We start from the raw sequence: 17,333 nt of genomic DNA on the forward strand, positions 1-17,333 counted from the left end.
CTTTAGTCATTAATTTTTGTCAGTCACTCCTGGGAAGGCTCACTTCAATCACTTTTTCAGGCAGGGCCATGTAGGTTTAGAACACCCCCACCCGCCCTTAATAATAAACAGCTTCATTAAGAAACTGCATGTTGTTTTTTCTAGTTTAATCTTGGTCTAATATTTAAATTATTTGGATGATCTGAATCTGTACATTCGATAATTTTTAATCCTACAACTGTTTACAACTTGCATAGTTCCCATTTCTGTATAACTGTATATCTCAGATTTCTGTAAAGTTATTTATTTCATATTCTGTATAGTTTTTCATATTTATATCCTGTTCATAGCCTGTACATTGCTTGTATTCACTACAGCCTGTACATACTTATAGTTATAGAATATTCACAACATACCTCATACCGTGTACATTATAACATAATAGACCCATTTCTGTAATATACTCACATATCTATATTATTGCTAATATATATTGTAATATATCTATATCACTAAAGCACTTCTGGATGGATGCAAACTGCATTTCGTTGCCCTGTTCCTGTGCATGTGCAATGACAATAAAGTTGAATTCTATTCTAATTCTAAACATAAGTGTGACAAAATACAAAAAAAATGAAACTCAAGAAGGAGCAAACACTTTTTCACACCAAAGTATACACATCAAAAATGTTGCATTTTTGAGAAAAACACTTCCATATTTGTTTGAGCTCTTGTTGGCAGAGTTAGGACCACATAAGAGAAACCATTTTAAAGAGCTGATTTACCCGGAGAAGCGTCTAAGTGTCTGAGCTAAAATAGTATTATTTTACCATCTCTATATCATTATATATTCAGTGCCGTTTTGAGCTACGAGTGCACTTGCTACCAAATGCATGGTCTGATTTATCAGATCTTTTTATTCGAATCCAAAAAATCAAGCTATAAATAAAAATAAATGTTGCAAATTCATCCAGAGAAATTACGCCATCAGTGTGATCAGTTGCATTATGAATAGGTAAGTCTGACAAATATTTTTAACACATGAAAAATTTGAACAGATTTTATGGCAAATTTTATGCCTCTGGTGGTTAAAGGCCTTTACCTTTAGATAGCACTGGTTTTGCTACACATCTCTCACCACAATGTAGCTAAAATAGCAACTGGTTAAGTGCACTGGTTGGTATTTCTAGTAAACTTACTATTGTTCTACACTAACATATGCCACAAACTGTAAGGTGGAACTCTGTGTATGTCAAAGCACATCTATAACCCAAATCTACAGTTTTTGTGTCATTATTTTTGGTCTTTTTGTTCTTGTTTCTTTCACTTTTCCTTTGGCATCATTTCAGGTAGCAGACCAGTTGATATACCCCACACAGAGTAGTAAAAGCACTACATAAGTACTAGTCCATTTATAATTTTGTCCCACATCACACATCCAAGTCTAGTCATGACAGATGGCCGTCCCTTCCTTTGCCTGCCTCTCATTGTTAAGAGGGATTTCTTCCTTCCTTTAGTTGCCAAGTGCTTGCTCATAGAGGTTCATCTGATTGTTGGAGTTTTCTCTCTAACACCACTGACACTCAAGGGTCTTTGCTTTGGAATACAAAGCACCTTAAGGCAACTGTTACTGTGAAATGGTGCTATATAAATGAAACTGAATTCAATACTATGAAGCCTGGTGTATACCATCAGAAGAATATAATTTGTGCTAAAGAGCTATATTTCATGTGTCCCTTTGTGGCTTTAAAGACCTTGATGTGCAGTAGCACTGTCTTGTGAAGTTGCTGTAGACACTGTGGAGCTTTTACTGGAAGAAATTTTGTTGATGTGTTTTTCTTTAGTTAGTCAGAGCTTCATTCTTTCTCTTTTTTTTCAGATGGGTAAAGAGGAATCATCCAGTAGAAAGACTGTAGTCTGCTCTCCATGGCTGGGGGCAGTACAAGCAATAATGTGTATGTGGGTGTGATCATGGTGTTGAAGCAGTGGAGCCAGACAGACTGCCGATATCTAGAATTAATGAAAGCAATGCACTACCTAATCCACTCTAAACCATCAAATTTCTTTCAGTTCAGTCTTTCTATCTCCCTTGTCTCTCTGTGTAACCCTATGGTTAGTGAGAGAGGAGGTAACAAAACACCCCGGTAACTGCATAGATAAGGGATGGTCTGAGATGAATAAGTGTGAGGGCTGTGCAGAGGCAGAAGAAAAGAGCAAAGAGGACTTGAGATGGGAAGTGGTGAAGAGGAAGATAGTGGGTAGATGGCTTCACAGGCACCACCGAAAGCTTCTGATTGTCCCATGATAATTGTAAAAAGGTCAGTCCTCCTCCTCGCCCAGAATGCGGAGCAAAAGATATGTGCAAACACAGAGACACACATACGTATGAGTCTGCACACTCTGTCCTCTCCTGCTACCGTGCTCTTTAGGGTGACACAGCTGGCTTTGGAGAGTTCTGCGGATTAGCTCTTTAAATATCACGGCATTGTGATACAAAGATGGAAGACATGAAAGGAAGAAAGGCTGGATAAGTGCTGAAGACGGGAGCATTTGATGGTTGATCTTAGTCAGGAAGTCAGTGATCCTCAGGCTGGATAAAGGTTGTTCCTTGTGGCTAAGTTAGAGTCAGTAATAATGTTAAGGCTCATAATATTAAAAACAAAGCTTTTGCTAGATAGAAAATAAAGGTTAAAGCAACCAACATGCCAGAGTGGAATGGTGGTAGATACCAAAAAAAGGTCTTCTTTGAGCTCCGTTTTTACACAGAGTGAATAAAACTCTGTGCCCCCCCCCACCACACACACACACACACACACACACACACACACACACACACACACACACACACACACACACACACACACACACACACACACACACACACACACAACATCCTGTTGTTGTTTAATTCTGCCAGCTCTCTGTGCTCCAGAACAAGTGTCTGCAGTACATTAACATGTGCCATTTCTCAGTGGAATGAGATCAATGAATAAATCTAAACTTATGTTATTTGGAAATAGTAGTTTAAATACAAATGCAAAGATTCAAATAAATGGTGTTGATATTGAAAGAGTCAGTGAAAATAAATTTCTGGGGGTAATAATAGATGAAAAACTTAACTGGAGAGCTCACGTAAGATATATTCATTCCAAAGTATCACGAAGCATTGCAGTACTAAACAAGGCAAAACAGGTATTCGACAGAACATCACTTCATATTCTCTACTGTTCACTGGTTTCACCATACTTAAGCTATTGTGCAGAGGTCTGGGGCAATAACTATAAAACCACATTACATTCACTTTTTACTCTTCAAAAGAAAGCAATTCGAATCATCCACAATGCAGGTTATAGGGAACATACAAACTCACTATTTTTGCAGTCTGAAATATTGAAAATTGACGATATAGTGAAATTCCAAACAGCACAAATTCTATTCAAAGCAAAAAATAAAGAACTGCCAGGTAATATTCAGAGTATGTTTTTTTTGAAAGAAGGAAGTTATAATTTAAGGGGTTTTTGTAACTTCAAAACAATGAAGGTACGTACTACAAGAAAAGGCTTTTGTGTTTCTGTTCAAGGAGTGAAACTATGGAACAAACTGAATATGGAATTAAAGCAATGTCCAAACATAAAACTGTTCAAAAAGAGTTATAAAAATATGATCTTCTCGATCTATAAAGAAAAGGAAAATATTTAAATTAAGTGAATGTCTCTATTTAAAAACAAACAAACAAAAAATTCATGATGTGATATTATAGTATATAGTATATCAGAAATCTGTTCACTATTTTTATTACAAATTATATCAGTAAGGAAGCTGACTAAATATTCACTGATAATTTATGGGACAGGGGTGGGATTAAATAAGTGTATACTTCTTCCCACTCCCTTTCAACATGTAAATTAATCAGAATGTTTTTTTGTATGTAATTTGTATAGTATTTTTTTTCTCTCATTTCTTTTCTAAATGTACTTGTATATTGTTCACATGTTGAAATAAATTACCAATCAATCAATCAATCAATCAATCAATCAATCAATCAATCAATCAATCAATCAATCAATCAATCAATCAATCAATCACAGCAGCCAGGGAACAGCTGTTTATAGGACTATTCAACTTGTCTACTATTTTATAGTCATTCTGTCTCTGTGACATTTATGAAGGGATAATGCCATATGTCTTGGAGGGATACCTGCTCGCAAGGAAGGCTTGGGCGATAACTTGTAGCTTGAAGAGATAATTAAGACTGCCTGGCTAGACTAGCTTTGGTCATACACCCAACAATAATAACACTTACAAAGCTGCACTGAAAACTAAGCAAGAACATGCAGTTCAGCGAACAGAATTTGTAGTCTTAAGTGAATTGCTTAGCTGGTTGCTGTCAGATGGATAACAATCACAATATTTTTTTTAAAAGATATTAATGGCTTGATTTATGTTATAAAGGTCAATGCAAATTCTAAACTGCTGACTCTTGCTCAAAAACTACAGTATGAGATCAATGCTGATTTAAATCAGCTGATTAAGCACGATCATGACTAGAGAAAGGAAAGATAAAAAAAGAAGAAGAACAGAAGAAAACAAAAATAAGGAACCAAAAGAGCAGCTGGAGACTAACACAGGATCAATAATATTGACAGACTTGAAGGAATATGGGAAACATCCAAGACACCCCAGCATGCACGTAGACACACATGGATTTATTGCATAATCACTAACATTAGAAAAGAGCAAGTCAAAGTCAGTCCAGCTGTTATGCCTCATTTAGTGTGGGATGCACAAGCCAACGGAATGACTTTCGATCTACTTGTGGTTAGTGATTACGCCAATGATCTGAAGCACTGAGCACTGAAAGCTGAACCACATGCTGGCTGTGGACACCATTATTTGTCTAACTGTTGAAACAGCACGTCAAATGTTGGATACACAAGTGGACATCAGAGTTCAACAAGCTTGAACATTTCTGATTGTGGGGTCAGCAGCTGCTGGAGGACTCGGTTGCAGTGCCGACTAAATAAAATAAAAGTTCCAGCCGTGTGGAACGAGTATTACAAGACGACCTCATGAGATGAATGAATCACTCCCTGGCCTCTGCATTTTATGAAATACATTAGCATAGCATAGTAAGAGTTGCTGAATTTGCTAAAACAGTGCTGCTGTAGATCTGGTTGCATAAAAGGCTACAAGAAAATTACTGGCATGGGGATTTAGGCTATATTTAGGTTTATGTCTCTTTTTATGTGGTACTTTCTCAAATATTAATTGTACTTTGCACTGCACCTCGTTCTTTTTTTGATTCACAGAAGATCTGGTTTAATTGCTGAAAATAATGTAGTAGTGAGATTTAGGCCCAGAGCTTTTTGAGGCGGTTCTTTTGGACTAAATGCTTGCTAACAATAACAGTACATGTGCTATAAAAAAAACATAGCCACACTTTGGTCACATCAGATCAAACAGTCAAGGGTTTCGGGTGTCACAATCCCAAATCATCTCTGAAAATGTTCATCCAAACTTTTAATACAGCCCATCCAATAGAAACAGACAAGTAAATGTCCAGTTTAAAGAACTACTATCACTTTTTCACATAAGGTTTGGAAACGTTTTTCCTTAGTAAATTAAATCAGTGTCCTAAAAACACATTTTGTATTCACTCAGGTTATATTTGTCTAGTATTAACCCTTTCACGCATATTGGTCACTACAGTGGACAGTTATTCAAAGGCTGTTTTCTTGTATTTGTGTCAGTGTTGATGGTATACTTGCACATAAACCACTACACTGGACACTGATGTGTCACTCCATACCCTGCCACCCACTGGTCGTTTAATGTTACTATATATGTATGACATGTTTCATTGTAATTATTATTTAACCCTTTCATGCATGAATTATGACAACCTCAATCAGTATTTTTTTCTCAAGTATATTTATTAATCTTTTCATGCTTAAAAATGAATAAAAATGATGAAAGAAAATCCTGATTGAGGTTGTCATAATTCATCCATGAAAGGGTTAAAATTTGTTTGACAATGTGAATCATTTAAGTGTGACAAATATGCCAAAATTAAGAAATCAGGAACGGAGAAAATCCTTTTTACAGCACTGTAGGCATACAATACTGATGCTGTTTATTTTCCAAAGTCTAAAAAGCTGTAGCCATAAATGCCCTTGATCACTGATTTGTCTCTGTTTGTACCAATCCTGCCTCTTTATTCTGCCACAAAGGAACAGACACTATCCATGGCAAGAACTAGAAAAATAAATTGCAGGTAGTACCTGCTTATTTTTTAAAGGGGCTATTCAGAAAAAAATACGGCACATACTCCATCAATCACAGAGACAACACTTCTGATTTTACTTTCCTGATTCCTCTCTATTGTACCCACTGCTATATGAACTACAATGTTCAACAACACTGGGGAAGTTAGGAAAAAATGTTTTTTAAAAGAATGTTCATATATATTGTATTTACAAACAAAATACCTCTTTTTTTAATCATATCACATATTTATTTGAACATGACGTATGCTGTTTGATTATCCTTTACAACTGTGTTGTGTCTGCTCACTATCTCACCCTTTTGCTCTCATCTTATTTTGTTCCACTGCTAGCTGTTCACTGTCATTTAAGTTGTTTAATGGTATCAGGGAAAGTGATGTTGAGCAAGTCAGAAGCATTATGTCAGGTGCTTCCTGATTCCCCATTACATGCAAGGTGTCCTTTAACATTGGTGCTCTGACGTTCCAGTCATGGGTACTTTGGCCACTGAGAAATAATGACCACATTTTTCAGATGTTAAAAACCCCATATGGGGGTTGTTTCCTTGTTGACCCTGGTTTTTATTTATTACTTGCTGGATAGGGTTTGGCCCTTAATTCTACTGCAAATATGCTTAGTTAGCTTTAAGCTCTAAAATCAATACACTCTTGGTTAGGGTCATAGTTTCAAGCAACCCTGCTGATTCACAAAATGATGAGTTGAGATCACATTCACTTAACCCAAGGACACCTTGTGCGTAAATAAGCTGACTGAGTAAAAATTCAAAATACCAACAGAAATGGTAAAAAAAAGGAAATTATGAGGGCAGCATCTGAGGGTCACTCAATATCCCAAATTTCCCTTATTCCTGTAAGATTGAAGAAAACCTTAGATTATTTGTTATGACAGTGTTAAAGGAAAAAGTTGTGAAACTTTTTAGAATGTCAAATATTTGCCATCAGAGAAAATATACTGCCTCCTTCCATCCTTTAGTTATTAATTGGTATTATTAATGAAGTAAGCAGTTTCTATGGGCTTCGGACAGGGTTTTTTTTTTTACATTGTGGATTTCATCTTTAAAAAACCCTAGAAACTGTTTTCCCTCAGGGATTGCTATTAGATCTATATACATCTAAAGTGTACTTTTTCTTAGTTGTTGAAGTGGTGGAGAATTTCGCTTGAACTCTATGCACACTCCAAAAAACCCCAGCAGCGCAGAGCAGATGTAATTTAATATTAGTTATATAAGGTTCAAGTTCAAAGTCTGTCAAGTGTACATGATTAGATAAAACCTCTCCACAGGCTATGAGAAAGTGAATCAGGTAGGATTTTATATGAAATGTAAGATATTCTGAATCTAAAATTAATCTGCATTTGTACAGTGAGAGAAATAATTAAATATCTTAATTTTAATGGATACAGACAAAAAACCCCAAGGAAATCACGTAAAAGTTATGAATTGATTTGCATGTCATTGAATAAAATATAATATATATCACCTAGAAAAACACAACTTGTTGGCAAACACAGTAGGATGTTTCTTGTAGTTGGCCACCTCATTTGCTCACATCTCAGGAGGGATTTTGGTCCACTCTCATCTTTACAGAAACTCTGTAAATCTTTCATATTTCTTGGCTTCTGTTTGGCAATTTAAAGCTTCAGCTCAGTCCACAGATTTTCTATGCGATTGACCTTGGAGGGCACTCCATGACCTTCATGTGTTTCTTTTTTAGCCACTCCTTTTGTGCCTTGCTGTAATGTTGTGGGTCATTGTCAAGCTAGAAAGCCCATCCATAACATATCTTTAGTGTTCTGGTCTAGAGAAAGATGTCCTTGTCTAAGATCTTATGATACATGGTCCCTCAATGCAGTGAACTCATCCTGCCCTTAGCAGAAAAACATCTCTAAAGCATCATGTTTCCACCTCTGTGCTTGACTGTAGGAACAGTGTTCTTGTGATGGTCTTGTAACCCATTCCAACCTTGTGCAGGTCTACAATCTTGTCCCTGGCAGTCTTTGATAGCTCTTTGGTCTTGCCCATGATGGTGGAGAGGTTGGAGTGGAAGACGGGGCATCAAATACTTATTTCACTCAATGACATGCAAATCAGTTCATAACTTTTATCTAATGTGATTTTTTTTCTGGATTTTTGTTGATATCCTCTCTCTCTAAAATATTAGAGACTGTTCGATTTCTTCTAAATGAGCAAACTTACACATCTAGCAGGAGATCAAATAACACTGCAAATCTACAATCAATCACATACACACTCTTTTAAGTAGCTTAAGGAGCCATTAAACCTTCAATTCATAAAAGCACTGTCTTAGACTGGCCGATCAACCAAATTCTGTGTTTCATAAAAATCTAATTGGATTGGGGTGAAAAGCCCGCCCTTATATTACGATTCTTGTCATGTGCAGTGACCCTGCTTCCTGGTATCGCTCGTCTGAGCCCCGCGAGTCTGCCACTTTTCCATCCACGGCAAATTTACTTTGTCTGATCATTTGTTTTCCAATTACGACCCTGTCCCTGCTAGCAGAAAATTGTCAGCTTTGGTTATGTGAACCTGCTCTTGGGTCTGTAACCAGGGGCAATGTTTGAAGCTTGGAACATTTTCATACCCATTAAAAGATGAAGGTGGGGTGAATTATTATCCCGCAGAGCTGATTGGGTTTTGTGGGGGTTGCTGTAGGTTGCTGCTTGTAATGTCATTATAGTACCACAAACAAAGAGACATTGTCCTGTCCTCTTAGTAAACAACTATAGTTAGAGTACAAAAAGAGTGGATAAAACTAGTAAAAGCTGAACAGTCGGATATTTGCAAATCAGAATCAAACGTACACCTAGTTAACCTGTTTGCTGCATTCACTTGTTTGAGCACATCTCCGTTCATTATTTGATCAAAATTTCAAAGTAAATAAAAAGTCCCAGTATTTGTTCACAGTAACACATTCACTGTAATTGCCAGAAACCTACGCCTTCAGCACTGCAAGGCAATTTAGATGAAAGATGCTGAAGTGAACTTAAAGGAGAAGATTACACCCACACAGCAGGGAAATACAATAGATGAGCATAACAATGGCATCAACACTGAATGGGACTTTGAGAGGCAGAGCAAAGGACAAAATAGCAGGTAATGAAAGCAACAGAATCAATGTTTGGCCATAACCGTCGCATTAGCTGTGATGAATGAGACCGCCGTCAGAAACTCTGGAAGCCGGCACAGGACGTTCCAATGATCAAGCAGTGAATAATCGGACACGATGGATTCTGGGAAGGAGAGGCAATTTGCTGCCATGGATCCCAGAAGAGCAACATCAATTCAGATATTGACCTTTAAAAATGCTGTTAATGGATGATATCTTCAGTTCATAGCTGGATGATAAGTTCTTCAGTAGACTATTGTGTGTGGTGAAATTGCACTGTGATGCATTTCATCCACTGACAGCCTGTAGCAGTTATCTGCGGTTGGGTTTCACATCTCACAGTAAGGAGGTTCAAAATGGAGAGGGCAGTTAAAAAACTCCAGCACTGGTGAAATGGATTGAGCTACAACATTAAATGTATCCAAGTACATGCTGTATACAACACTCCATCAACATTTACTGTCACTTTTTGGGTGACGGACAGTTGAGAAGCTCAGACATTCACAGCTTGATGAAAAAGCATGCAAAAATTCAACCCCCACATTCATGCAAGGAAACAAAGACACCATAGGAAATCCAATTGTGAGAACTCATTCTGCATGCATGTATAAAATAGACTCTTTAAACAAGAAAATTCTGTCAACCAGCTGTGGCTTTGAAAAAGCCAAACTGAGAGACTTGGCATTTTGATCGATAATAAATTCTCCTTTTTGTCCTTGATGCACAACTGCGTGTTTGTATTGCTCTTATTGTTTTATAAGCGATTCATAAAAGAAAAACAACTTAGGGATTTGAACAAGGCTTGAAAAGGCCAACCGTTACCCTGAAAAAGTGTGCAGCTGCTGTATAACAGCCAAGTGTGAACATCAGAATAAATGTTTTAATGAGACTGTTATCGCCAAGATTATTTCCTGGCTGTGATTTGCTTTTCTGAGACAGTGTGTAGATATAAATAGGCAGGAAAAACTACAGGCAGAGAAATTATGTTGCAAATGCTTAAGGGCATAATAAGACAAAGAAAATCATAATAAATACCTGAATTCGAGCGTTAAGTGGTAACTTTAGAAAGAAAATCAGTATTTTGATGTGACGTAAGCTAATATTCTGTCTTATCAGAGGTTTGCTGGTACTGTATGACAATAATTTCGCCTCTGTCAGTGCGCCCCAGGGTGGCTGTGGCTACAATGTAGCTTGCCATCACCAGTGTATGAATGTGTGCGTGAATGGGTGGATGACTGGATATGTAAAGCGCTTTGGGGTCCTTAGGGACTAGTAAAGCGCTATATAAATACAGGCCATTTACCATTTACCATAACAGAGCTAGTGCAGACGAAATATCATTTACCGCTTTTCACTGTAATTTTAAATATGACGCCCAAAGACATGTTAGTACAAGCGAGTTAGGACATCAAAGTAAACCCATCAGAGAAATAACACAAACTTTAGGAGTGGCCAAATCAAGAATCTGCATTCTTAAAGAGAATGAATGCACTGGCCAGTTCAAGTGCATGATGACAAAATTATTTCAATGCTTAAGAAAAATAGCTTCCTAAAACAATCCAAGTGAGGATATATACAGGAAGTATGTGTATCAAGGTCAAGGTCTACAATCAAGAGACACCTTCATGAATGGAAACAATGAGGGTTTACAACAACATGCAAACCACTGATTACACTCTTTGGTCATGCAAAGAGTGTAGTAGAACTGGGCCACTAGTGTTCATTGATGTTGTGACTCCTGACAGATTGTACAATGCTGCCCACTTTCAGCCAAATAATTCAAAAATGATTGCAAAAGCAACACAAGAGTTTCATGAGGAAGAGAAATGTGATAGTCTTCAATGGGCAAGTCAGTCACACCTGATTTTAACTCAACAGAGAATACCTTACAGTTAGTAAATACAAAACTGAATGCAGAGAGACCCACAAATAAGGAACAACTGAAAGTGGCTGCAGTAAAGGCCTGGCAGAGCATAACAAAGGAGGAAGCACAGCAGCTGGTGATACCCATGGGTTTTAAACTTCACACAGTCTCTGACTACAACAGATTTTCATCCAAATAACAATATTTCTATTTGAAGCTATATTAGTTTGTCCTATAACTTATAGGACTATAAATAAAAATGACTTCAATTCAATTTCTAAACACAAAAGGCAATACTTTTATCAAACACCTTGAAGTAAAGCTGAAAGTCTGCATTTCAGTTTCAACTTGTTTCTTTGACCTAAAAATCGATTGTGGTGTGATCTGGGAGCACAAAATTTACTCCTGCTTTATCTGGTATTTCGTTTTCAGACATTTTGGCACATCCAAGGCCGTTATTAATTTGTTTTAAGCACCACAGCCATTTCCTGATATCTAAGTAGTATGTGCCATGTAATTGAACTAAGATGTTCCATGTTGAGATAATTAGTCAAGTTTTAAGCCACAAATCCAAAATTAGTTAAGAAATGTATGTATGGGTCTGACTATCAGCAGATATAGCTTCCCAGCGCCTACAGGGACCATTCACAATTCCAGTTAAAAAGGGGAGTAATGAACAGCTTAACATGACTGTGCATTGAGGCTGATACCTTTTCATCAGGCCTCTCAGCTAGAAAAAGTTGATGAGTTCACAGAATTGTTTCTACTGTAATCTCATGAGCCAAAAGCCTCGTACCCACAGGAAAACTTCAAAAAAACCTAGATTTAATAGGGAAAAATATCACCGTTTCTCACTCTTCCTGATTACCTCCTGCTCTCATCTTTGCAGCTGTCCCAATTAAAGAGAGACAACTTCACATTTTTTGAAGTGAAAAACTGCTTAAGATTTTTAAGTGCACTTAAGACTCAGCTGAAGTAAAACAAGGCATGCTGTTTCTTACGAAATGTATTCCTGTAATTTCCTTTCCAGACACCATACAAAACAAATGCAATAGAAATGACTTTTTGCATTAACATTTGTGTATGCTGCTTGTGAACTCTTTGACAAAGACTTCATTCGATATGTTCACGTTCTGCCTTGCAGCAGGAGCTTGTAGCTTACCTTGTACAATGAGGTAGACCTGTGAGGTCTTGGGCTGCTGCTTAGTCTGTATGGAACAGGTGTACGAGCCTTCATCATACACATCCACCTAACACATTAAAACAGAATATTAGTTATTAGTGTAAAACAACATTTAATTGGTTGCGACAATGCTACTGGGAGAATGTGTACATTTTAAATAGATGATATCTTTTTCCTAGTAGCAAACGCATACAGTAAATACATTAAGCCAAAAGCAAAAAAGAAACGTGGGTGGTAGATGTTAATTTAAATGAACAGATAAATATTGGATTGTTGTATGTTAACATGTTTGAATGTTTAAACTACAGTTGTCCATTTTCTAAAAAATATAAGTGTACTGCTACGTTTATTGGCCAGACACTGTCCACCCCCACTGAGTGGACAATGAAATGTTGGTAATGTTGGCATGACTGTTTTCAACTGAATATGCACCCATATATTTAAAGATTAAAGCTTTAATTTATCTTGCTCTGATTGCAGTTTATGTACACCGTGGTTTAGCTACACAGTACATGTCGATACCATGCACCTGAAAAAATGCATGCTAGAAATCCCATTTCCCTAAGTATATTTATATTGTTCTTTATCTGACATTAAATGTACAATATACCCACTAACAACAGTAAACTTAGTCATACGTTAATGTGTCAAATGCTTCATGCCCTGGAGGACGGGGCTGTGGCCCCCCACACCCTCTAGCGGATCATTACATGAAGGAACCTTTTAAAAACAAGCCCGCTCATGCTCACAGGTGCACACACGGGTGCTCACACACACAAACGACACCCTTTTTGGCTCCTACCTCAAAGCACACTGTGCGCTGTCGATATTACGTGCTGCACAATAATGTTTAATATTTAGTATTTACAGTTATATTCCCATATATCATCGTGATGTTGTTTATTGTATTGCTCTCGTTTTCTTCTGCTTGTTTTCTTTTTTCTTTCTCAACAGGTGATCCAGGTGATTGATATATGTATTTTTTTTGTCTCTTCTCCGCTGTTTTTTCCCCCTCTTCCTTTCTCCCTTTTCTTTTCCTGATTCAAGTCTGTCCCATATCTAGCAAGTGAAAATAAAAAATAAATAAAATAAACAATAAAAGGTGAATCAAATAGACCATTACGGCAAGGCTGGGATGGTCCATTTGGTAAAGTAAATCTGTTGGGCATCTTTCTTTGCCTTTAGACAACAATTCTGATGGCAAAAGAACCAAACGGGACAGGCAAAAAAAAAAAAAAGAGTGTCAAATGATATCAAATGATGATGTTCTAAACATCATAACTAGGAGACATCAAAATGTAGTAAATTAAATATTTACAAAATTAGATGTTACTGTTGTGAAATTAAAATGAGGAGATTCTTAAAAAGGTCTTATGTGCAAGAATGCTTGTAGGCAGTTACTAGGCAACTTGATGCTGTCATAATTGTTAGGGTACCTGGGATGTTGAGTCAGTGTTTTGTGTTTTTGGTTGTTTGAGTCTTGTTTATTCATACTTGTTTTCTCTGTGTGAATTGTTTCCTAGTTGCATTTCTGTATTTGTAGTTCAGATTGTCTAGTTAGTTATTAGGTTCCTTTTCATGCCCTGGTCTCGCCTGCGTGTCCTGTTTGTCTTGGTCTTGCCTCTGTGTGTCCTCTGTCAGGTCAGTCTAGTCTTCATGTTTATCTGCCTGTTTCCCTGGTCATGTCTCTGTGTGTCCGTCTCGTTCCTTGCTCTCTTGTCCTCTCTCTCCTCACTTTTTTCCCAGTGTTTCATCTGTCTCATACTTCCTGTTTTAGTTTGACAGTCTCTTGTCTGGTGTGTGTCATGTTCAGCTGTGCTTCCCCTGTCTCGTTAGTTAGATTATGTTCCCCCATGTGGTTTGTTCCTTTGTTTGACCTTGTGTGTATGTCTGCGTCTGCCCCGATCTACCTCATTCTTGCAGGTTAAGGAACTAAACCTGCCTGTTTAGTTCCTAGTTTCTTCCAGTTTGCTTTCATGTATTTTGTAATCAGCAATAAAGCTGTGTTTTGAGTTAGTCCTGCCACTAAGAGTCTGCATTCTGGGTCCTCAATCCTGCCTGCTTCATGACACATAATATTTCATATCGATAAGAACCTTCAGGGGCCTAAGACGGACCTGTTTTAGTTGCTCAACTCCTGATCATGTAGAGAGAGTTCACAGGCATGCACACAGCCTGATACAGACTTTATGACAATACAGCAAGATTCAAATGAAAAGAGATTACCAAGATAAATAGCTATCTGAGCATATATTAGCCCTGAGAGTGAGAAACCATGATGTATGACTGGTATTTTTGTTGTATTTTGCTGTTCCCCACAATGCTTGAGTTCCCTCCTTCCTTATCCTGCTACTGTAATTGTGGAGCAGTCTGTGTGTCTGACTAATCCTTACTCCAAATTCCCTCAATCCCATCCAAACTTAAATCAGGGGCAGCCCCGGATTTAAGTTTGGATGGGAATTAGGGATTGAGAGATTTTGCATGTGGTGATTGTTATTGTTGTCTTTTGTAATTTCTCCTAAAAACAAAAAAGCAAGTCACTTCCCATGTCACAAAAATGCTGAGTCATTTTAAACTGACATCCTCTTTAATCTGAATTACACTTCACTCAAAGAAAGTATTTATGAAAGACCAAGAACTGCACACTGATTAACCACTATCAGAATTTTCTCATCAAACCAATAAAAACCAAACAAATATTTGTTACATAACTATGAGATTACTTTTATTCATTTCATTTTTCATATATTTTGTTTATATATATTGTTGCTTTTAGTGAAAGTAGAAAAGGTTCCTGAACGATGCCTTCACTGAATATTTTTCTACCTCTTAAATATCATTTTTGCTTTGTCATTGCAAACTCTGAAGTACTTTGTTTCGGCTTATTCATACTTTAAGTCTGTTTAAATGTGGTTACCATGACTATTTCACTTACTTATTACATTACATTTTATATATTATATTACATATTAAATGTCAATGCTGTTAGGTGACTTGAAAGTAGAATCATTAAAACAGGACAGGAAATAGTGTTTGTAAGCCCCATTAAAGAAATGGATCGAGGAAAGCACTTACAAACAGTTGTGATATTGAAATGACTAAATAATAGTTGGTTTTTTTGTTGTTTGTTTTGAATGAAGTACAAAATGCTGGCATTAAGAAACTGAAAAAATTGACAGACCATCAGTTTTATTCTCAGCTGAAATTGTTGCGGGGAAGGCATATGAACTTTATTGTAGTTTAATGTGTGCTTTTTTCTCCCTTCAGATTCTAAAAATGTCAGATTTATGGCCACACCGCCAGTCACCCCTATCCATGTCCCCATAAAATAGCAGAGCAACTCTGTCTCATGCAAATTACTTTTAGATATTAGGAATGCAAAACAGCAAATATGTTTGGAAATAAATGTATTGGAGCCTAGGTTATGTTTTCCATTAACATAATGAGGAAATGTTGTGAATTAATGGACTTGGCAAAGTCCAAAATGTTGATTTCCTGAGTAAATCAACAAAATGTGTTTTATCCTATTATAATGCAATCTCATCATAAAAAAAAAATTGTGATTTTGATGTGTCCATGGTTATGCACACCATTGTTGTCTTGGCTAAGCGACTTGAAGAACAGGGCAGGATGTGTTTACCTCATTGTCATTCAAACAACATTGCTTTCGTTGCCTAAAGCGAACCACACTCGGGACTCAGAATGCAAATGCCCGTCACTTATGCCAAGTCTTGCACTTTGTATAACCTCTGCAGTTGTATGTAGCTTTGCTTTGCTTGCTCTCTATAGCCTTTCCAAATTTTACATTTGAGACTATATACACTACATGTTATGTTCTGCCCTTCTGTCATGCTGACAGTAATAAGGTAAGTTTAAAATAAATATTTCTATTTGAAAGTATCTCCAATATAGAGATGAATAAGTTGATGGAATAAGTAGATTTTTAATGCTTAGCCCCTTTACTCTGTCTTTGTTTTATGCTAAAATAAAATGAATTCCGGCTCCAGTTTCATATTTAGCTGGCAACCAAGTTTCCCGATATGTCAAACTACTTCTTCAGCGCTAATTTATGCTAGGAAAGATTTTTTTTGAAGGGGATGTGAAAACACTCCTGTCTTCCCATCCCGTCACTGCTTATGTTTATACTTGTAAAAGCATGCAGACAGTGAAAAATCAAAAATTAAGAATGTAGTTTAAAAAAAGTCCCTCTGACTGAACCTGCTGCATAAATAAATGAATAAATGAATAGATTAATATTTAACAACATCTGCTGCTAAAAAAAGAATAAATTTAAGTCAAAGTGTGTGTGTAATAAGGTTGTGTTTCATGACTTGTTGAATAACATCCCTGAAACTAAAAAAAAAGAAATTCTCTTCCACATCTAAATGCAAATGACAACCCAACTCAGCTCTGGTTGAATCAGTTTTGCACAATAATTCAGTTCAGCTTTTAAATCTCTATTGTCAACATTACCTTTTGTATGCGCAGGCTGTACTCCAGCTGTCCTTTAGTGACCAGATCTACTCTGGGGTCCAGGGACCACTTGTCCTGGCCGGCAAAGATGATGTTGGATCTATTGAGCCAAGCCACCTTGGAGACTTTGTCATCAACATAACACCTGCAGCGAGAACAAAAACAGGTTAGGTGAGAAATAGCAAGACCCGGTTCTTCATTACGAGGGGAAACAAATGGATGCAACTTTTTTCCATTTCATGATATGTAATCCTATTAGGCAAAATGAAGTGTGGAGTTTTGTAGATAGGGAAAGCAAACAAATCACAGCAATTATGCAATCCAGTGAGTAGGTGGGGGTGTATGGAAGTCAAAGGTGGTTTGAGTAAGGTTTACACAAACAGTTGTGCTGAAATAATAAGCCAAGCTGGTTATGTTTTAATATA

At 37.0% G+C, this 17,333-nt stretch overlaps 1 protein-coding gene across 4 annotated transcripts in view; it reads right to left on the reverse strand.

The window, feature by feature from the left end:
• Positions 1-17,333, reverse strand: part of lsamp (limbic system associated membrane protein) — a 245,977-nt gene that overhangs the window by 69,206 nt on the left and 159,438 nt on the right. For all 4 annotated transcript variants that reach the window (XM_085379558.1, XM_085379557.1, XM_085379555.1 and 1 more), the window contains 2 exons: positions 16,909-17,053; positions 12,415-12,502 (listed from right to left, as the gene is read on the reverse strand). In XM_085379558.1, coding sequence (XP_085235684.1) covers positions 12,415-12,502; positions 16,909-17,053 — 233 coding nt within the window. The remainder of the gene's footprint in view (positions 1-12,414; positions 12,503-16,908; positions 17,054-17,333) is intronic.

Source organism: Rhamphochromis longiceps, linkage group LG14 (assembly GCF_057381845.1).
Source record: "Rhamphochromis longiceps isolate RC_006_pf linkage group LG14, R_longiceps_female_GT1.1, whole genome shotgun sequence".
Lineage (NCBI taxonomy): Eukaryota > Metazoa > Chordata > Actinopteri > Cichliformes > Cichlidae > Rhamphochromis > Rhamphochromis longiceps.